The 21,829-nt window shown below is 39.6% G+C and overlaps 2 protein-coding genes across 4 annotated transcripts; both read left to right on the top strand.

Annotated features, from left to right (window-relative positions):
* The first annotated feature begins 2,435 nt into the window (after positions 1-2,435).
* On the top strand, positions 2,436-7,197 carry LOC124299746 (carboxylesterase 4A-like). The gene is made up of 7 exons (XM_046753080.1): positions 2,436-2,898; positions 3,750-3,885; positions 5,113-5,458; positions 5,669-6,031; positions 6,202-6,362; positions 6,434-6,756; positions 6,844-7,197. Exons 1-7 carry the CDS (start codon positions 2,630-2,632, stop codon positions 7,010-7,012), a joined length of 1,767 nt encoding a protein of 588 aa, XP_046609036.1. The 5' UTR covers positions 2,436-2,629; the 3' UTR covers positions 7,013-7,197.
* Positions 7,198-9,628: 2,431 nt separating this feature from the next.
* LOC124299747 (esterase E4-like) lies at positions 9,629-21,648 on the top strand. 3 transcript variants are annotated; one of them, XM_046753081.1, is made up of 7 exons: positions 9,629-9,997; positions 10,849-10,984; positions 19,616-19,961; positions 20,172-20,534; positions 20,704-20,864; positions 20,936-21,258; positions 21,346-21,648. In XM_046753081.1, the coding sequence occupies exons 1-7, from the start codon at positions 9,729-9,731 to the stop codon at positions 21,512-21,514; spliced, it is 1,767 nt and encodes a 588-aa protein (XP_046609037.1). In that variant the 5' UTR covers positions 9,629-9,728; the 3' UTR covers positions 21,515-21,648. The 3 variants fall into 3 exon arrangements, with proteins under 3 accessions (XP_046609037.1, XP_046609039.1, XP_046609038.1); XM_046753083.1 differs by lacking the exons at positions 19,616-19,961; positions 20,172-20,534 and adding exons at positions 12,212-12,557; positions 12,761-13,123; XM_046753082.1 differs by lacking the exons at positions 19,616-19,961; positions 20,172-20,534; positions 20,704-20,864; positions 20,936-21,258; positions 21,346-21,648 and adding exons at positions 12,212-12,557; positions 12,761-13,123; positions 13,294-13,454; positions 13,525-13,847; positions 13,935-14,226.
* The last annotated feature ends 181 nt before the right edge of the window (positions 21,649-21,829 follow it).

Below are 21,829 nucleotides of genomic sequence, written 5' to 3'. Positions count from 1 at the left end.
TGCTACGAGAAATACTACATGTCAAGTGTGGAGCAACCAGGAGGAGGTATGAATACTTGTATTGTTAATAATTATTTGGTAATTTAAGGTGTTACATTTGAAGCCAATTTTTTCCCTTGCGTGTGAGTATGTGTATGTATGAACATGTGGTGAAGAAGTATGAAAGTAGAAAATAGTAATGCTTAATTTGAAAAGTGAAAATCAACTTTGCTAAATTAATTTAAGTTTCGATTTTCATTTTTTCCAGAGTTGAACAGAGACATCCGGGTAACTTCCCCATTTCTCAGCAACGATGGTGAGTTCGCATGTATTTAGATTACAGGTATTTGTTTACAGCTTCTTTACTGTCACGTGGCGTGGCGATAACAATTGTTATACAAACCTTGAATTTTTCATCCAATGAATTGGCTCGTTCGCGATCGCAACGGTGCTTGACTTGCGGTGGAATAATTTTTTTTGTGATGTCTTTTAGCATAGCTTACAAATTGGTGGAATGAACATCGTGACAAGTAACCATAGCTTACTCGGCATTTGTGATAGGGAATAGTATTTAGCTACAGATGTAATAATCTTCGTTTAAATTTACCAATGTCGTTCAAACAGTGGATTTACCCAAGGTTTGTCCAACGAATGTTTAATCATATTCATCTAATTATTTAATCGATAAAATTTCAGTCTGGCATAACGTAACGTTATCAAATTGCATGCAATATCTTGAATCACTTTCAATTATTCAACAAACAGCAAGTATCGATGAATTGCAGGTTTAACTCACTTAGAAAATAATTATTAGCATATGGGATGCTTGTAATGCATCTTACAAAATTTCGATGTACCGATAGTCCTCCAGCAATCTCTAACCTAATACATCGAATAATAGTATTGGGGTCATACCACTGCGGTATAGTATCGTGAGATCGGTTTTTTCTGCCAATCCTTTAACCCTCTTAGACCTAGCATATTTTCCCAGCCTAGACTTCGGCAGGCAGAGGACGTATAGCTGCTAGATTGAGGGCATCACGGGGAATGTCAAGCAGAATTACAAATATCAATTGGAGAGCATTTTTTGTACCCTGTTGTATTCATTCGTTGAATTTGGTGCTGAATAATGCTGCTAATTGTAACTCTGAAGCAATGTCCTTTTTTTATGTTGTCCAATATAATTAAAATTATTTCTCAGCTTCTTCACACAGATGGAATGTTTTACTGTAGTATGTGCTAAATTTTACGGTCAATCCATTGAGCGAAACCCGATGGGAGAATCGCATAGATGCAGTCAAAGTGATCAGATTTCAATTAAGTATGATTTGCCAGGCTCCAATCTCAATAATCATCGTGGGAGTTTGTTGGGCAAACCGACATCCGGAGGCATTTGGATTCTTATTTAGAATATGTGAGCTACAACTTCATATGGAGGATGATTTACGAAAATGTGCAGATCTTCAAATTTCATTACCTGATGCAAACCAATAAGATCAAGTTACGAACTGTTTGGCGAATTACGAGCGCTATTCAGAAGAATACCTCATCGTTTTAATCCCAAAAACGTGCCCCTATATATGTGCATGCGAGAATATGCTCACCTCTCTGGTTCCGAATGTTTTCTGTGCGTTGACAATATTATTGACGTTGCCAGTGACTGTCGCTTCCGGAGAATGAAGTTTTTCCAACTTGAAACTAAAGTATTTGCGGTTGTCAATGAGTCAAGGACGCTTAGACGGACTGGAAAGTGAATCGATTGAGAATGATATTGCTCATGAACCAGATCTTGATAAAGTAATTCAAGACTTTACAGCCTTGAAAGCTAGAGGGTTCACATGATTTTATGACTACGCCAGAATTATATAATCTGTTCGTGTGATTGTAGAATCCTTTTGTTTTTAGCAATCATTTGTACCTGTCATTATCATATCACTTGAGTAAATAATTATGGGATTCAAATATTTAATTGTTCTATGTGTGCACTTATATATAGGCGGCTTTTTATTACTTTACATGCATAAAAAATAGCTTTCGAACTGGCGCTACTCGGCTTTATTATTCTGTTATCTCACACGTAAATGCAATGTCATCAAACTACTTAATAACAAAACATACATTATAGAGGTATTCCATGCCAACTGAGAGGTTATTTTCCCTGACCTCCATACAAAAAATCAATTCTCCACTCTGAACTATGGCTCAAAATGTTTGTTTTGGGACCCAGAAATTACGTGAATTTTTGCAAAAAAAAAAAAAAAAATGGTGTTTTTTTTAGGACCATAAAAGGGTTTGTAACATTTTTTAAAAAAGAATGGTTGAAACGAAAAATCTGAAAAAAATGGTGAGTGCTTTTTTTAGGTTGTAGAATCACATAAAAAATAATTAGGCAAATTGGCGGGGGTCAGGGAAAATGACCTCTCAGTTGGCATGGAATACCTCATATACACTTAATCTTATTAGACCACTTGACAAGGTGGATTTAATTCCAGTCCGCACTATATATTGAGATAAGGTTGCGAATTAAATTCAAGGCGTTGTTACCAAACTACATTGTCTCTAATTATGACAAGACATCTTTTATTCTCGCAAGATAAAATAACTCAGACTGGTCCCTTTGGCGAGCATCACTTAGTGACAGACAGTAATCATGTTTGTATGTAAAATTGGCTCGCGCTCGTGCTGTTATATAGCAGCCGCGTGTCTGCTCGTGGCTCTTTTGCTAATCGCTTTCCTGACAATCTTTGGTGTTATTCCAATCAAAAATGGGGACATTCCCGCTGGCGAGGATTGGATGCGTCCGGAAACGACGATACCGCAAGGAAGACTTCGAGGTATAAATATGGTCACACACCTTGGCAGAAGATTCTCTGCCTTCATTGGAGTTCCGTTTGCCGAGCCACCGATTGGAGATCTCAGGTTTGTCGGAGTAATTCAGAGTTACAAGTTACCTATCGCTGCATAGGCGGTGCAGAAAACGTTGCCCGGACACCCGGACGGAGATAAAATCTCAACTCGCCGATTCGGAGCCTGAACGACGTTACCTGCTTTACAATTTCTGCGAGCTATCGCTCAGGACCTCACCGACAAGCTGCGAGTTTGAACTCAAGTCCTCCCCTTCCGAAGTCTCGCACGTTACGAGCTGCGCTACTACTTACAGTAATAATATACGGTATCCATAGTAAACTGATACTGGTACTTACGATGATACTGTGATTGATTGGGCAAACTTTGGTTCATATATTCCAAAGATACAAGCAGTTAATATACATCAACACGAGTTGATAATGCAGTTAGGACTTCTCAACGTCCCGAGCTTATACTATGTATTTTTTACTTGTTCAGAATGCATGGTATGAGCTCGGGAGGGTAAAGGACCTCACTTTATTCATAAGATTTTTTTTTCTTAGTAAGAAGATATTGACCGACCAAATAAACCATCAAGGATCCGTATATACGTACTGAAACCACATTGTTTTGACCAGATTCACGTACTTTGCTTTTACACATCTCGATTGCTTGGAGAGTCCGCTAAACCATCGATAATATCAGCTCTCGACGGATTTTCTTTGGGTGGATCTGCATTGATCACAACTCGTAGCACTAAAATACATAATTGAATGTACTCGACAGAATAACATGTTCAAAATCTACGACGAAGAATTGGCGGAATCATCAAGCCTCATGCTGGCCAAAAAATCACCTATCATTGGGAGTTTAATCGTCCCAAAAATACGGAAACATTAATTTCTCCCATTATTCCAATCCAGGTTTAAACAAGCCGTACCGGCGGGTCCTTGGAACGGGACTCTAGATGCCAGCCGCATGCCTAACGCATGTATTCAGATCGAGAAAAAGATCATAGGGGATGAGGACTGCCTCTATCTCAATGTCTATACGCCGCAGGTATATCGCAATCGTATTGACTATATTTTGATACCTGGAAGAAATTATAGTTTTACCATCATCGTTCCAAATTTTCTATCTCGAGAAATGTACTAGTCGTACCAAGAGATTTAAGGATGTTCAATTGAAAGCACAAACATTTTGAAATTCATTTGATTTCAGTACCGAAACACCAGTTTAGGCTATCGTCTGATCCAACAGCGAACAAGTTTAGCTCTGTTCATTTCACGTAGAATTCCAGTAATGCCAAACATATTGAGGCAATGTAGAATTGATTTTATTGTTCAGCTTTTTTTTGATTCCTACACCACCCTTTTGCTGGTAGACTTGTTTTATGTCAGTGGCACCTTCATTGCTTCAGAAATCTAACTTTCGCTCACAGATGTTTGAAGATTATAGCGTGTGTCGGACGCGCGGATAGGCGATTTCATATACATCAGCGGCGATATCTGATTCGTGTAATTACAGCGCACGTTTATTCATTAAAAACTGCCTACGTTCCGCACTAGCAACGCGATATACTAATTGTCACACAGCTGGGTTCAAAATACAGCATATTTTTAGTGCTTTAGATTGGATAAGAAATCTCTGTGATTACATCGTGAAGGTTGATTTCGAGAAATAAACAGATCCTCAATCATTTGAATTTGTTCAACCATACCTACAGTTCTTTATCGTACTAGAAATATTTTGGTTCGGACAACGCTAGAGAAACTGAAAATTTAGATCTCATTGGAAAATTTTCTACGGAATTCAAACCTCTGATATCATCTTCTTTTTTGCTCACAATAAATCAGACTGTTGTGCAACATTACCCAAAATCGAAATCATGAAGTTTTCGTCCATCGATCTTGGTTTCTCCTCGCTGTTCTTAGCTCCTTAGGCTGCGTACAGACTAAAGCATTTTTGCGCGCAATATACTCAAGCTTGGACGTGGGTTCAGAAATGCATGTTTATGCTGTCAGCCTGCAACATTGCGATATACGTATAGAAGAAATCAGTGAATGAAGTGCAGAAAACAAGTGTTATCTCTTTATGATACATAGTTTATAGTTTATTGTTGGTGCACCTATTTGCTTTGCTATCATTTCTTAATTTATAACATGAAGAATTGAATAAGACGGGTGCACGGTGATTATTCAGGATCACGGTCTACGGTCGGCTTACATTAATGAGTTCTCAAATGAAAAAGCAAATGATCACTTTTTTACCATTTTTACCGCATAGCTTCCTAGTAGCCAAAATGCTACGTTACTGCCAGTGATGGTCTTCATCTATGGTGGAGGATTCATGGTTGGAAGGAGCACTCCTGACCAACGCAGTCCAGAATTTCTTCTTAATAAAGACGTGGTTCTCGTAGTTCCGAACTATCGTTTGGGAATACTAGGATTTTTCAGTACCGGCGACGAAGTATCGCCGGGAAATAATTTACTTAAAGATATAGCTGAAGCTTTGAGATGGACCCAACGAAACATCAAGTATTTCGGTGGTGATCCAAATAAAGTAACGCTCTTCGGTGGAAGTTCAGGCGCCGCCTGCGTTCGCCTTTTGACCTTATCTCCTTTAACAAAAGGTGAGCAGAGTTGCTCAGTTGATTTTAAATATACCTATGGTATTTAATGATCATCTTCCGGTGGTAAATGTACCCGAGTTATTGTTACTACAGCGAAGCTAATACTTTTGATTGTAAGAGAGATCAATAATCGCATTGAAGTAGTTTTCACTAAATCGATATTAAATACTTGGCATTTCAACTTGACGAATAACCGCATACATTTTTCAGGACTCTTTCACCAATTCATGACACATAGTACACCGCAACTCTATCCTCCTGTTCCTGAACCGTATTCGGTGGCCGCCACGCGTGCCACGAAGTTGGGCGAATACCTTGGTTGTCCAACCAACACGTCAACCACCCTTGTTAACTGTCTGATGACTTTCAATGGGTCATACTTGTACGATACAGACGTGCTGTTGAGGGATGTAAGGACGGCCAGGCCTATTGTTTGGTATCCTGTAGTCGAACCTGACGTAGAAGGTGCACTTTTTACGGATACTCCAGCGAATATCATTGCCAATGGAGAACAGCATGATTTGCCGTGGGTGGTCGTTGTAACCAAGGGAGAAGGAATTGTTACAACTGCAGGCAAGTATGAGTGGATCAACGCGAAGTAACAAATATTCTTATAGGTATCTATATCGCACACAGATGTCAGGTAACATACCAGGCTCTGCATATTTGAAGAAACTTTATCGGTAGTCATTTTTTCTTGGGGAATGATTTTTTCTGAAACTTGTACTCGTTCTTTATTTCAGTGTACTATGATAGGCCAGACTTGTTCCAGCAATTTTTAGACAACGTTGACTCTTACTTAATCAGCTTCTTGAGACACGACGTTTGGTCAGCCGATGTAGATGCCCAAACTGCTGCTCTAAAGTCTCGTTACTTGAACGATCTAACTGCAGACAGAAAATTGGTGAGAACTGGAACAACTGACGATAAAAATTCAAATTCCATCAGTTACGGTGTGATTGATGTTGCTTTCAGCTACTACACAATTTGACTGACATCATAACCGATTACGAGTTCATCTACCATATTTACAACGAGGCCAAACAACATGCAAACAACCCTGCTTACAAGAGTCCCGTATACTTTTGCACTTTTGACTACCGAGGCACTTTCAGCAAAAGCTATATGTTTAGTAATGGTAACGCGGAGAATTGGGGTGCGGCGCATGGAGACGAGCTGATTTACCTCCTTCCTGAACCAACGAAAAATTTAGCGCTACCAGGCTCTGAATTTACTGAGACTGATATGAAAGTGGTCGACACTATGGTGGAGCTATGGACATCGTTTGCTACAAATGGGTGAGTATCAGGCTATGAATAGATAAAAGACATCACGTCACAACCGCTTGTGTATCGACTATATTTGACGATATAACACATTTTCAGGTTGCCGACTACTGCAGCTCTCAATGACAACGCGATTTGGGAACCATTCTCATCAGACGAAAAATATCTTCAGATCGGTAATGACAGCGATCCTGGAATTCAGCTTAAAAGTGGTTTTCACGAAGAGCGAATGAAGTTTTGGGAAAATTTCTTCGCTGCTAGAAAGTAGATTTAGTTTTAACTGCGGTCCCTCATCAGGATTCCTATTCTTTGTTTTAAAATAGTTTGTTGTGACTTACCCGTCGGGGAAAGTGAAGGAGATGTAGGAATAAATGTTTAATGCCTATCTTAGAACGCAATGTACAGAATTTAGTTTGAATACCTGATAATGATAATATTATCACACAATGCGTATTCGCACTTGATTTTTTATTGATCCATCACCCCCATGTCGTATATATAACGTTCGGTATCATTGTCAGTGTTCCATTGAGTAATATCAACTTGTGCCCTGGGATGTCTATTTGTGGCATTGAAAGTATGGCTCGATCGTTTTCAATGATAGTGAGCATCGATTTTATTCAAGGTTTTTGAATTCGTGTCTGAAAAAAGGATTAACATGTGAGTAATACGTGTCTGTTAAATTTTCGAATTTGATCTGAAATAAGCTTAAACGTATTTGGAATACTGAAATAATGAAACGATTAGTCAAACTTACAGCGCGCTCTTTGTCGGAAATCTATAAGACTGATGCCCAGCGGATTTCCGTCAGTTGGTGCTAGCAGTGCACAAAGAGTCAGCTGGAAAATTTGATGTATAACACTCGATACTGTTCTCTTACGCGGATGGTGTGAATACTGCTAGCATTGGGTGACACAAATAATACCATAGCAAATTACTAAGTGCTGGCATAAGGAGAATGGGTGCAATATTAAGGAGAGCTGACGCGCCTCAAATCAGTTCTGTGAAATAACGATGTGAAAAGGTTGCTGATTTTTTTAAAAATACTAAGTATTTCGAAGATCAACTTCGCGAAAGACCAAAAAGTATGTTTTGAACATCTCTTCATTGTTTTCACAATTGCGACTGTTTTCAAATAAATAAGGTACCAAGAAATCTAGACGAGAGATTGTTGGAAATAATCTCCAAAATACGTGATAATATTAGTAACCCGTAGTATCGAAAATTATAAGATTTGATGGGTTTTTGGCAAAGAAGAAGAAAACTCGAAACACAGTGTTTTTGGCATTATTTAACGATGCAAACTATTGTTTGTACGTTTTTATTGAAAAAAAATAATTCGAAATCCTAATATTAGGATGTGAGCGTGATCACATTTTAGAAGTCGCTCGACTGAGTGTCGGCTGAACTAGCTGGTAATTGTCTTTATTAGTTTTAGTGCCAATGTCATGTACTGAATTCTTCGCCCCGCAGATAGAAGTGCAGAACATGACGACCTTGCAGGGAATTGTTTATTTATGTAGTTTACGTATTACGAAGTGTTATGCTGTAATCTATGTAGTACGTAATAGCGTTTTCCACTGGTTGCACTGAGTGCGCACTGGCTCGAATAGGGGGCACTCAGTAAAAATTATTTGTATACTTGTATTGACACTCCCTAATTTCAAAAATAGCAATGCGTAGAAGAATAATGAAATATTCGAAAAATGTTAAGATCTACCCATACAAGTGATCCTTCCTAGTGACCTGGATACTGTGTTTAGTAGAAGACTCAATCGTCAGACACGGAACCCGTCGCATGGGTCAGCCGTGCAACATATTTTCGTTGTTCAAATTCAGCCAAACACAACCCCGTTACGTGGATTAGCAGAACTATGCAATCCGATGTTTACATGATCCTGAAATTGATCGAGGTCGCTTGAACGGTTTCGATCCACCAATCACAATGACTCTGTTGTGTTATAGCATAAAGCAATCGTTTCTCGTACGTTTACTTCATTAGCCGACTATTTTGTTCGTTAGTACAAACTAATCAAGAAATAATTCTGCACACACACTATCAATCGATCTAATGAATTATTTGTTTCTAATCAAAACTTACAGCGCAAACAAGACTACATAATAAGATGTTCAAACTGCATAATAATTTCTATAAAAGAAACTATGTGAGAAGTCATCCAATTATGAGTAATATTTATTACGCAGAACACAACTGTGAGCATAAGGGGATAAAGCACAATTTAACTATGTAGTTTCGATCGGAGCAGCTTTGATTATAATTGGAAACGCTGAATAGAGAGTTCCCGCCCTTTTTGGTACTGTGTGTTTTAAATTTTTACGTCTAATCGAACAGTATTTGCCACCAATGAGTCAAGGACGATTGGACGGACTGTACAGTATGTCGATTGAAAACGATGTTGCTAATGAACCAGATCTTGACGGAGTAATTCAGGACGTCACAGTTTTGAAAGCGAGAAGGTTCACATGATTATGACATCGCCAAAATTACATAATCTGTTCGTGTTAATGAGGAATCCTCTTGTTTTTAGCAATCATTTGTACCTTTGATTATCATGTAACTTAAGTGAATAAATACGGGATTTAAATGTTTGATTTTTCTATGTGTGCACTTATATGGGCGCGGCTTTGTATTACTTTACACGCATGAAAAATAGCCTTCGAACCGGCGCTGCTCGGCTTTATTATTCTGTTATCTCACATGTAAATCCAATGTCATCAAACTACTTAATAACAAAACATACATTATAAAATTTGTATATACACTTAATTTTATTGGACCGCTTGACAAGGAGGATTTAATTCCTGTCCGCATTATAAATTGAGATTAGGTTGCGAATTAAATTCAAGGCGTTGCTACCAAACTACATTGTCTCTAATTATGACAGGACATCTTTTCTTCTTGCAAGATAAAATGACTCAGGCTGGTCTCTTTGGCGAGCATCACTTAGTGACAGACAGTAATCATGTTTGTATGTAAAATTGGCTCGCGCTCGTGCTGTTATATAGCAGCCGCGTGTCTGCTGGTGGCTCTTTTGCTAATCGCTTTCCTGACAATCTTTGGTGTTATTCCAATTAAAAATGGGGACATTCCCGCTGGCGAGGATTGGATGCGTCCGGAAACGACGATACCTCAAGGAAGACTCAGAGGTATAAATATGGTCACACACCTTGGCAGAAGATTCTCTGCCTTCATTGGAGTTCCGTTTGCCGAGCCACCGATTGGAGATCTCAGGTTTGTAGGAGTAATTCAGAGTTACAAGTCACTTATCGCTGCATAGGCGGTGCAGAAAACGTTGCCCGGACACCCGAACGGAGATAAAATCTCAACTCGCCGATTCGGAGCCTGAACGACGTTACCTGCTTTACAATTTCTGCGAGCTATCGCTCAGGACCTCACCGACAAGCTGCGAGTTAGAACTCAAGTCCTCCCCTTCCGAAGTCTCGCACGTTACGAGCTGCGCTACTACTTACAGTAATAATATGCGGTATCCATAGTAAACTGATACTGGTACTTACGATGATACTGTGATTGATTGGGCAAACTTTGGTTCATATATTCCAAAGATACAAGCAGTTAATATACATCAACACGAGTTGATAATGCAGTGAGGACTTCTCAACTTCCCGAGCTCATACTATGTATTTTTTACTTGTTCAGAATGCATGGTATGAACTCGGGAGGGTAAAGGACCTCACTTTATTCATAAGATTTTTTTTTCTTAGTAAGAAGATATTGTCTGACCAAATAAACAATCAAGGATCCGCATATACGTACTGAAACCACATTGTTTGGCCCACATTTGCGTACTTTGCTTTTACACATCTCGATTGCTTTAAGAGTCCGCTAAACCATCGGTAATATCAGCTATCGACGGATTTTCTTTGAGTTGATCTGCATTGATCACAACTCGTAGCACTAAAATACATAATTGAATGTACCGGAGAGAATAACATGTTCAAAATCTACGACGAAGAATTGGCGGAATCATCTAGCCTCATGCTGGCCGAAAAATCATCTATCATTGGGAGTTTAATCGTCCAAAAAATACGGAAACATTAATTTCTCCCATTATTCCAATCCAGGTTTAAACAAGCCGTCCCGGCGGGTCCTTGGAATGGGACTCTAGATGCCAGCCGCATGCCTAACGCATGTATTCAGAACGAGGAAAAGCTCATAGGGGATGAGGACTGCCTCTATCTCAATGTCTATACGCCGCAGGTATATCGCAATCGTATTGACTATATTTTGATAGCTGAAGGAAGTTATAGTTTCACCATCATCGTTTAAAATTTTTCATCTTGAAAAATGTACTAGCCGTAACAAAAGATTCAAGGATTTTCAATCGAAAGTACAGACATTTTGAAATTCACTTGATTTCAGTACCGAAACACCAGTTTAGGCTATCGTCTGATCCAACAGCGAACAAGTTTAGCTGTGTTCATTTTACATAGGATTCGAGTACTGCCAAATATATTGGGGCAATGTAGAATTGATTTTATTGTTCAGCTTTGTTTTGATTCCTACAGCACCCTTTTGCTGGTAGACTTGTTTTATGTCAGTGGCACCTTCATTGCTTCACAAACCAAACTTTCGCTCACAGATGTTTGAATATTATAGCGAGTGTCGGACATGCGGATGGGCGATATCATACACATCAGTGGTGATATCTGATTCGTGTGATTAGAGCACACGCTTATTCATTAGCCCATCGCCCACTTTCCGCACTAGTAACGCAATATACTAATTGTCACACAGCTGGGTACAAAATACAGAATATTTTTAGTGCTTTGGATTGGATAAGAAATCTCTGTGATTACATCGTGAAGGTTGATTTCCAGAAATAAACAGGTCCTTAATCATTTGAATTTATTCAACCATACCTACAGTTCTTTATCGTACGCGAAATATTTTGGTTCGGACAACGCTAGAGAAACTGAAAATTTAGATCTCATTGAAAAATTTTCTACGGAGTTCAAACCTCTGATATCATCTTCGTTTTTGCACACAATGAATCAAACTGTTGTAGAACAATTCCAAAAATCGAAGTCATGAAGTTTTCGTCCATCGATCTTGGTTTCTCCTCGCTGTTCCTAGCTCCTTAGGCTGCGTACAGACTAGAGCATTTTTGCGCGTAATATACTCAAGTTTGGACGTGGGTTCAGAAATGCATGTTTATGCTGTCAGCCTGCAACATTGCGATATACGTACAGAAGAAATCAGTGAATGACGTGCAGAAAACAAGTGTTATCTCTTTATGATACATGGTTTATAGTTTATTGTTGGTGCACCTATTTGCTTTGCTATCATTTCTTAATTTATAACATGAAGAATTAAATAAGACGGGTGCACGGTGATTATTCAGAATCATGGTCTACGGTCGACTTACATTAATGAATTCTGAAATGGAAAAGCAAATAATTACATGTTTACCAATCTACCGCATAGCTTCCTAGTAGCCCAAATGCTACGTTACTGCCAGTGATGGTCTACATCTATGGTGGACAATTCAGGTTTGGAACGAGCACTCCTGACCGATGGAGTCCAGAATTTCTTCTTAATAAGGACGTGATTCTCGTAGTTCCGAACTATCGTTTTGGAATACTCGGATTTTTGAGTACCGCCGACGAAGTATCGCCTGGAAATAATTTACTAAAAGATATAGTTGAAGCTTTGAGATGGACCCAACGAAACATCAAATATTTCGGTGGTGATCCAAATAAAGTAACGCTCTTCGGTGGAAGTTCAGGCGCCGCCTGCGTTCGCCTTTTAACCTTATCTCCTTTAACAAAAGGTAAGCAGAGTTGCTTAGTTTAATTGAAATACACCTATGATATTTAGTGATCATCTGTCGGTGGTAAATGTACCAGACTTAAGAAGCGAAGCTAATGCTTTTGATTGTAGGCGAGATCAATAATGGCATTGAATTAGTTTTCGCTAAATAGGTATTAAATACTTGACATTTCAACTTGACGAATAACAGCACACTTTTTTCAGGACTCTTTCACCAATTCATGACACATAGTACACCGCAACTCTATCCTCCTGTTCCTGAACCGTATTCGGTGGCCGCCACGCGTGCCACGAAGTTGGGCGAATACCTTGGTTGTCCAACCAACACGTCAACCACCCTTGTCAACTGTCTCAGGACTTTCAATGGGTCATACTTGTACGAAACAGACGTGCTGTTGAAGGATGTAAGGACGGCCAGGCCTACTGTTTGGTATCCCGTAGTCGAACCTGACGTAGAAGGTGCACTTTTTACGGATACTCCAGCGAATATCATTGCCAATGGAGAACAGCATGATTTGCCGTGGGTGGCCCTTGTAACTAAGGAAGAAGGAATTGTTCTAACTGCAGGCAAGTATGGGTGGATCAACGTGAAGTAACGAATATTCCTATAGGTGTCTATATCGCACAGAGATGTCAGGTAACATACCAGGCTCTGCATATTTGAAGAAACTTTATCGGTAGTCATTTTTTCTCAGTGAATGATCCTTTCTGAAACTTGCACTTGTTCTTCATTTCAGTGTACTATAATAGGCCAGAGTTGTTCCAGCAATTTTTAGACAACGTTGACTCTGACTTAATCAGCTTCTTGAGACACGACGTTTGGTCAGCCGATGTCGATGCCAAAACTGCTGCTCTGAAGTCTCGTTACTTGAACGATCTAACTGCAGACAGAAAGTTGGTGAGAACTGGAACACTGACGACAGAAATTCAAATTCCATCAATTATGGCATGTTTGATGTTGCTTTCAGCTACTACACAATTTGACTGACATCATCACTGATTACCTGTTTACCTACCATATTTACAACGAGGTCAAACAACATGCAAACAACCCTGCTTTCAAGAGTCCCGTATACTTTTGCACTTTTGACTACCACGGCACTTTCAGCTATAGCTATAAGTTTAGTGGTGGTAACACGGAGAATTGGGGCGCGGCGCACGGAGACGAGCTGATTTACCTCCTTCCTGGACCAAAGGAAATGTTTGCGCCACCAGGCTCTGAATTTACTGAGACTGATTTGAAAGTGGTTGACGCTATGGTGGAGCTATGGACATCGTTTGCTATCAACGGGTGAGTATCAGGCCATGAATAGATAAAAGACATCACGTCACAACCGCTTGTGTATCGACTATATTTGACTATACAACACATTCTCAGGTTGCCGACTACTGCAGCTCTCAATGACAACGCAATTTGGGAACCATTCTCATCAGACGAAAAATATCTTCAGATCGGTAATGACAGCGATCCTGGAATTCAGCTTAAAAGTGGTTTTCACAAAGAGCGAATGAAGTTTTGGGAAAATTTCTTTGCTGCTAAAACGTAGATTTAGTTTGAACTGCGGTTCCTTATCAGAATTCGTATTCTTTGTTTCAAAATAGTTTGTTGTGACTTGCCCGTCGAGGAAAGTGAAGGAGATGTGGGAATAAATATCTGATGCCTGTCTTAGGACGCAATGTACAGAATTTAGTTTGAATACGTGATAACGATAATATTATCACATAATGCGTATTCGCAGTAGATTTTTTATTGATCCATCACCGCCATGTCGTATATATAACGTTCGGTATCATTGTCAGTGTTCCATTGAGTAATATCAACTTGTGCCCTGGGATGTCTATTTGTGGCATTAAAAGTATGGTTCGGTCGTTTTCAATTATAGTGAGCAACGATTTTATAAAAAGTTTTGGAATTTGTGTCCGGAAAAAAGTATTACCATGTCAGTAATACATGTTTGTTAAATTTTTGAATTTGATCTGAAATAATCTTGAACGTACTTAAAATATTAAAATAATGAAACGATTAGTCAAATTTACAGCGCGCTCTCTGTCGAAAATCTGGAAGATTGATGCCAAGCGGATTTCCGTCAGTTAGTGCCGGCAGTGCACAGCGAGTCAGTCGGAAAATTCGACGTATAACACTCGACGCTGTTCTCTTACGCGGATGGTGGTGAGTACTGTTAGCATTGGGTGACACGATTGATACCATAGTAAATTACTAAGTGCAGGCATAAGGAAAATGGGTGCAATGTTAAGGGGGGCTGACGCGCCTCAAATCAGCTCTGTGAAATAACGAAGTGAAAAGGTTGCTGATTTTTTTCAAAAATACTACGTGTTTTGAAGATCAAATTCGCGAAAGCTCAATATTTTTGGAACATGTCTTCATGGTTTTCACAATTGAGACTTGTTTCAAATAAATATGGTACCAAGAAATCTAGACGAGAGATTCTTGGAAATAGTCTCCAAAATATGTGATAATATCAGTAACCCGTTGTATCGAAAATTATAAGATTTGATGGGTTTTTGGCAAACAAGAAGAACACTCGAGAAACAGTGTTTTGGGCATAATTTAACGATGTAAACTATTGTTTGTACGTTTTTATTGAAAAAAAATAATTCAAAACCTCAATATTAGCACGTGAGCGTGAACACAATTTCAAGTTTGATCGACTAAGTGTCGGCTGTACTAGTAGATAATTGTTCAGATTAGATTCAGTGCCAATGTCATGTACTGAATTCTTCGCCCCGCAGATAGAAGTGCAGAACATGACGATCTTGCAGGGAAATGTTTATTTATGTAGTTTGCGTATCACGAAGCGTTATACTGTAATTTACGTAGTACGTAAATCTGTTTTCTCACATTGTCGATCTATGAGAAGAAGTACCAAGTATCAATTCATCAACGGCCGCGTTGGTATAACGTAAAAAAAGGGTGTGAGTCCAACAGGTGAATTAATCGCCATGTGTATCCAATTTCACGGAAATATGCCAAATCCCAGTCAATCGAAGTTCTTCAGAAATCACGCCCGGACGTTGCAATTATAATATTTTGGATATTTTTGTGGTAAAAGTATTCAAACAATAGTTCATATTGTTAAATCATGACAAAACACCGTTTCTCGAATTTTTTTGCTTACCAAATATCCGTCAACTACTACAATTTTCGATACTCTGGTTACTGATTCTTTCGCGTTTTTGGGAGAATATATCGAACAGTCTCTCGGTCGGATTCCTAGGCACCTTCTTCATTTCAAAAATAGCAATGCTCAGAAGAATAATGAAATATTCGAAAAATGTTAAGATCTAGCCATGCAAGTGATCGTTTCAAGTAGCCTGGGTACTGTGTTTAGTGGAAGACTCAAGCGTCAGACACCGAACCCGTAGCATGGGTCAGCGGTGCAACACATTTTCGTTGCTTTGATTCACTCAATCACAACCCCGTTACGTGGATTAGCAGTACTATGCAATCCGATGTACACATGATCCGGAAATTGATCGAAGTCACTCGAACGGCTTTGATCCACCAATCGCGATGACTCTATTGTGTCAGAGCATAAAGCTATCGTTTCTCGTACGTGTACTTCATCATCCGACTATTTTGTTCGTCAGTACAAACTAATCAAGAAGTAATTCTGCTCACACACTATCTATCGTTCTAATGAATTATCTGTTGCTAATCAAAACTCACAGCGCAAACAAGACTACGTAATAAGATGTTCGAACTGCATAATAATTTCCACCAAAAAAACAATGTAAGAAGTAATCCAATTATGAGTAATATTTATTACGCAGAACACCACTGTGAGCACGAAGGGATCAAGCACAATTTAACTATGTAATTTTGATAGTAGCAGCTTTAATTTTGCTTGGAAACACTGAATACAGAGTTCCCGCCCTTTTTGGTACTGTGTGTTTTGAATTTTGACATCCAATCGAACAGTCTTTGCCACCAATGAGTCAAGGACAATTAGACGGACTGTACAGTATGTCGATTGAAAACGATGTTGCTAATGAACTAGATCTTGACGGAGTAATTCAGGACGTCGCAGTTTCGAAAGCGAGAAGGTTCACATGATTATGACATCGCCAGAATTACATATTCTGTTCGTGTTATTGTGAAATCCTCTTGTTTTTAGCAATCATTTGTACCTTTGATTATCATGTAACTTAAGTGAATAAATACGGGATTTAAATGTTTGATTTTTCTATGTGTGCACTTATATGGGCGCGGCTTTGTATTACTTTACACGCATGAAAAATAGCCTTCGAACCGGCGCTGCTCGGCTTTATTATTCTGTTATCTCACATGTAAATCCAATCTCATCAAACTACCTAATAACAAAACATACATTATAAAATTTGTATATACACTTAATTTTATTGGACCGCTTGACAAGGAGGATTTAATTCCTGTCCGCATTATAAATTGAGATTAGGTTGCGAATTAAACTCAAGGCGTTGTTACCAAACCACATTGTCCCTAATTATGAAAAGACATCTTTTCTTCTCGCTAGATAAAATAACTCAGGATGTTCTCTTTGGCGAGCATCACTTAGTGACAGACAGTAATCATGTTTGTAGGTAAGATTGGCTCGCGCTCGTGCTGTTGTATAGCAGCCGCGTGTGTGCTGGTGGCTCTTTTGCTAATCGCTTTCCTGACAATCTTTGGTGTTATTCCAATCAAAAATGGGGACATTCCCGCTGGCGAGGATTGGATGCGTCCGGAAACGACGATACCTCAAGGGAGACTCAGAGGTATAAATATGGCCTCACACCTTGGCAGAAGATTCTTCGCCTTCATTGGAGTTCCGTTTGCCGAGCCACCGATTGGAGATCTCAGGTTTGTAGGAGTAATTCAGAGTTACAAGTCACTTATCGCTGCATAGGCGGTGCAGAAAACGTTGCCCGGACACCCGGACTGAGTTCAAACCTTGACTCGCCGATTCGGAGCCTGAACGACGTTAGCTGCGTTACAATTTCTGCGAGCTATCGCTCAGAACCTCACCGACAAGCTGGGAATTTGAACTCAAGTCCTGCCCTTCCGAAGTCTGGCACGTTAGGAACTACGCTATTACTTACAGTAGTAATATACGGTATCAATAGTAAACTGATACCGGTACTTATAATTATAATGTAATTGATTGGGCAAACTTTGGTTCATATCATCGAAAGATACAAGCAGTTAATATACATCAACACGAGTTGATAATGCAGTGAGGACTTCTAGCCCTCCTGAGCTCATACCGTGTATTTTTTTCTTGTTCAAAATGCATGGTATGAGCTCGGGAGGGTAAAAAGTCCTCACTTTATTCATAAGATTTTTTTATCTTAGTAAGAAGATATTGACCGACCAAGTCTCCAAGGCCATCAAGGATCCGTATATACGTACTGAAACCACATTGTTTTGATCGGATTCACGTACTTTGCTTTCACACATCTCGATTGCTTTGAGAGTCCGCTAAACCATCGGTAATATCAGCACTCGACGGATTTTCTTTGGGTCAATCTGCATTGATCACAACTCGTGGCACTGATATACATAATTGAATGTACTCGACAGAATAACATGTTCAAAATCTACGGCGAAGAATTGGCGGAATCATCTAGCCTCATGCTGGCCGAAAAATCACCTATCATTGGGAGTTTAATCGTCCCAAAAATACGGAAACATTAATTTCTTCCATTATTCCAATCCAGGTTTAAACAAGCCGTACCGCCGGGTCCTTGGAACGGGACTCTAGATGCCAGCCGCATGCCTAACGCATGTATTCAGAACGATACAAAGCTCATAGGGGATGAGGACTGCCTCTATCTCAATGTCTATACGCCGCAGGTACATCGCAATCGTATTGAATATATTTTGATAGCTTGAGGAAGTTACAGTTTTATCATCATCGTTTCAAATTTCTTATCCCGAGAAATGTACTAGTCGAACTACGAGATTCAAGGATTTTCAATTGAAAGCACAAACATTTTGAGATTCATCTGTTTTCAGTAGTGAAACACCAGTCTAGGTATCGTCTGATCCAACAGCAAACAAGTTTAGCTCTGTTTATTTTACATAGGATTCGAGTACTGTCAAACATATTGAGGCAATGTAGAATTGATTTTACTGTCCAGCTTTGTTTTGATTCGTACACCACCCATTTGTTGGTAGACTTGTTTAATGTCAGTGGCACCTTCATTGCTTCAGAAATCTAACTTTCGCTCACAGATGTTTGAAGATTATAGCGTGTGTCCGACGCGCGGATGGGCGATTTCATTTACATCAGTGGTGATATCTGATTCGTGTGATTACAGCGCACGCTTATTCATTAGAAATCGCCCACTTTCCGCACTAGCAACGCAATATACTAATTGTCACACAGCTAGGTACAAAATACAGCATATTTTTAGTGCTTCAGATTGGATAAGGAATCTGTGTGATTACATCGTGAAGGTTGATTTCGAGTAATAAATAGATCCTCAATCATTTGAATTTGTTCAACCATACCTCCAGCTCTTCATCGTACTTCAAATATTTTGGTTCGGACAACGCTAGAGAAACTGAAACTTTAGATCTCATTTGGAAATTTTTTACGGAGTTCAATCCTCCGATATCATCTTCTTTTTTGCACACAATGAGTCAAACTGTCGTAAAACATTATCAAAAATCGAAGTCAGGAAGTTTTTGTCCATCGATCTTGGTTTATCCTCGCTGTTCCTAGCTTCTTAGGCTGCGTACTGACTATAGCATTTTTGCGCGCAACACACTCAAGTTCGGACGTGGGTCCAGAAATGCATGTTTATGCTGTCAGCCTGCAACATTGCGATATACGTATAGAAGAAATCAGTGAATGACGTGCAAAAAACCAGTGTCATCTCTTTATGATACATGGTTTATAGTTTATTGTTGGTGCACCTATTTACTTTGCTATCATTTCTTAATTCATAACATGAAAAATTGAATGAGACTGGTGCACGGTGATTATTCAGAATCACGGTCTACGGTCGGATTACATTAATGAATTCTAAAATGAAAAAGCGAGTAATTACTTTTTTACCATTTCTATCGCAAAGCTCCCACGTAGCCAAAATGCCACGTTACTGCCAGTGATGGTCTTCGTCTATGGTGGACAATTCAGGCATGGAACGAGCACTCCTGACCGATGGAGTCCAGAATTTCTTCTTAATAAGGACGTGGTTCTCGTAGTTCCTAACCATCGTTTCGGAATACTCGGATTTTTGAGTACCGGCGACGAAGTATCGCCGGGAAATAATTTACTTAAAGATATAGCTGAAGCTTTGAGATGGACCCAACGAAACATCAAGTATTTCGGTGGTGATCCAAATAAAGTAACGCTCTTCGGTGGAAGTTCAGGCGCCGCCTGCGTTCGCCTTTTAACCTTATCTCCTTTAACAAAAGGTGAGCAGAGTTGCTTACTTGAATTGAAATATACCTATGGTATTCAATCATCATCTTCCAGTGGTGAATGTGCCCCAGTTATTGTTACTACAGCGAAACTGTTACTTTTGATTGTAAGAGAGTTCAATAATGGCATTGAATTAGTTTTCACTAAATAGATATTAAATACTCGGCATTTCAACTTGACGAACAACAGCACACTGTTTTTAGGACTCTTTCACCAATTCATGACACACAGTACACCGCAACTCTATCCTCCTGTTCCTGAACCGTATTCGGTGGCCGCCACGCGTGCCACGAAGTTGGGCGAATACCTTGGTTGTCCAACCAACACGTCAACCACCCTTGTTAACTGTCTGAGGACTTTCAATGGGTCATACTTGTACGATACAGACGTGCTGTTGAGGGATGTAAGGACGGCCAGGCCTACTGTTTGGTATCCTGTAGTCGAACCTGACGTAGAAGGTGCACTTTTTACGGATACTCCAGCGAATATCATTGCCAACGGAGAACAGCATGATTTGCCGTGGGTGGCCCTCTTAACTAAGGAAGAAGGAATTGTTACAACTGCAGGCAAGTATGGGTGGATCAACGTGAAGTAACGAATATTCCTATAGGTGTATATATCGCACAGAGATGTCAGGTAACATACCAGGCTCTGCATATTTGAAGAAACTTTATCGGTAGTCATTTTTTCTTGGTGAATAATTTTTCTGAAACTTGCACTTGTTCTTCATTTCAGTGTACTATGATAGGCCGGACTTGTTCCAGCAAGTTTTAGACAACATTGACTCTCACCTAATCAGCGTCTTGAGACACGACTTTTGGTCAGCCGATGTCGATGCCCAAACTGCTGCTCTGAAGTCTCGTTACTTGAACGATCTAACTGCAGACAGAAAATTGGTGAGAACTGGAACAACTGACGATCAAAGTTCAAATTTTATCAGTCAAGGTATGATTGATGTTGCTTTCAGCTACTACACAATTTGACTGACATCATAACCGATTACGAGTTTACCTACTTTAATTACAACGAGGTCAAACAACGTGCGAACAACTCCGCTTACAAAAGTCCCGCATACCTTTGCACTTTTGACTACCGAGGCACTTTCAGTTATAGCTATCTGTTCAGTAATCGCAACACGGAGAATTGGGGCGCGGCGCACGGAGACGAGCTGATTTACCTCCTTCCTGGACCAAAGAAATTGTTTGCGCCACCAGGCTCTGAATATTCTGAGACTGATATGAAAGTGGTCGACGCTATGGTCGAGCTATGGACATCGTTTGCTACCAATGGGTGAGTATCAGGCTACGACTTGATAAAAGACATCACGTCACAGCCGCTTGTCTATCGACTATATTTGACTATACAACACATTCTCAGGTTGCCGACTACTGCAGCTCTCAATGACAACGCGATTTGGGAACCATTCTCATCAGACGAAAAATATCTTCAGATCGGTAATGACAGCGATCCTGGAATTCAGGTTAAAAGTGGTTTTCACAAAGAGCGAATGAAGTATTGGGAAAATTTCTTCGCTCCTAGAAAGTAGATTTAGTTTTAACTGCGGTCCCTCATCAGAATTTGTATTCTTTGTTTCGCAATAGTTTGTTGTGACTTACCCGTCGGGGAAAGTGAAGGAGATGTAGGAATAAATGTTTGATGCCTATCTTAGAACGCGATGTACAGAATTTAGTTTGAATACGTGATAACGATAATATTATCACATAATGCGTATTCGCAGTGGATTTTTTATTGATCCATCACCCCCATGTCGTATATATAACGTTCGGTATCATTGTCAGTCTTCCATTGAGTAATATCTACCTGTGCCCTTGGATATTCATTTACGGCATTGAACATCTGG

This window comes from Neodiprion virginianus, chromosome 3, assembly GCF_021901495.1.
Source record: "Neodiprion virginianus isolate iyNeoVirg1 chromosome 3, iyNeoVirg1.1, whole genome shotgun sequence".
NCBI lineage: Eukaryota > Metazoa > Arthropoda > Insecta > Hymenoptera > Diprionidae > Neodiprion > Neodiprion virginianus.
Note: the sequence above shows the minus strand (reverse complement) of the source record. Positions and strands in the feature narration are given on the sequence as shown.

Bases quoted from the DNA above. Each gene is read 5' to 3' on its own strand.
- LOC124299746 (XM_046753080.1), top strand. From the start codon at position 2,630: ATGTTTGTATGTAAAATTGGCTCGCGCTCGTGCTGTTATATAGCAGCC. The intron at 3,886-5,112 runs GTATATCGCAAT...TTTACCGCATAG, and splicing joins TCAATGTCTATACGCCGCAG to CTTCCTAGTAGCCAAAATGC. The intron at 5,459-5,668 runs GTGAGCAGAGTT...TACATTTTTCAG, and splicing joins CTTATCTCCTTTAACAAAAG to GACTCTTTCACCAATTCATG.
- LOC124299747 (XM_046753081.1), top strand. From the start codon at position 9,729: ATGTTTGTATGTAAAATTGGCTCGCGCTCGTGCTGTTATATAGCAGCC. The intron at 10,985-19,615 runs GTATATCGCAAT...TCTATCGCAAAG, and splicing joins TCAATGTCTATACGCCGCAG to CTCCCACGTAGCCAAAATGC. The intron at 19,962-20,171 runs GTGAGCAGAGTT...CACTGTTTTTAG, and splicing joins CTTATCTCCTTTAACAAAAG to GACTCTTTCACCAATTCATG.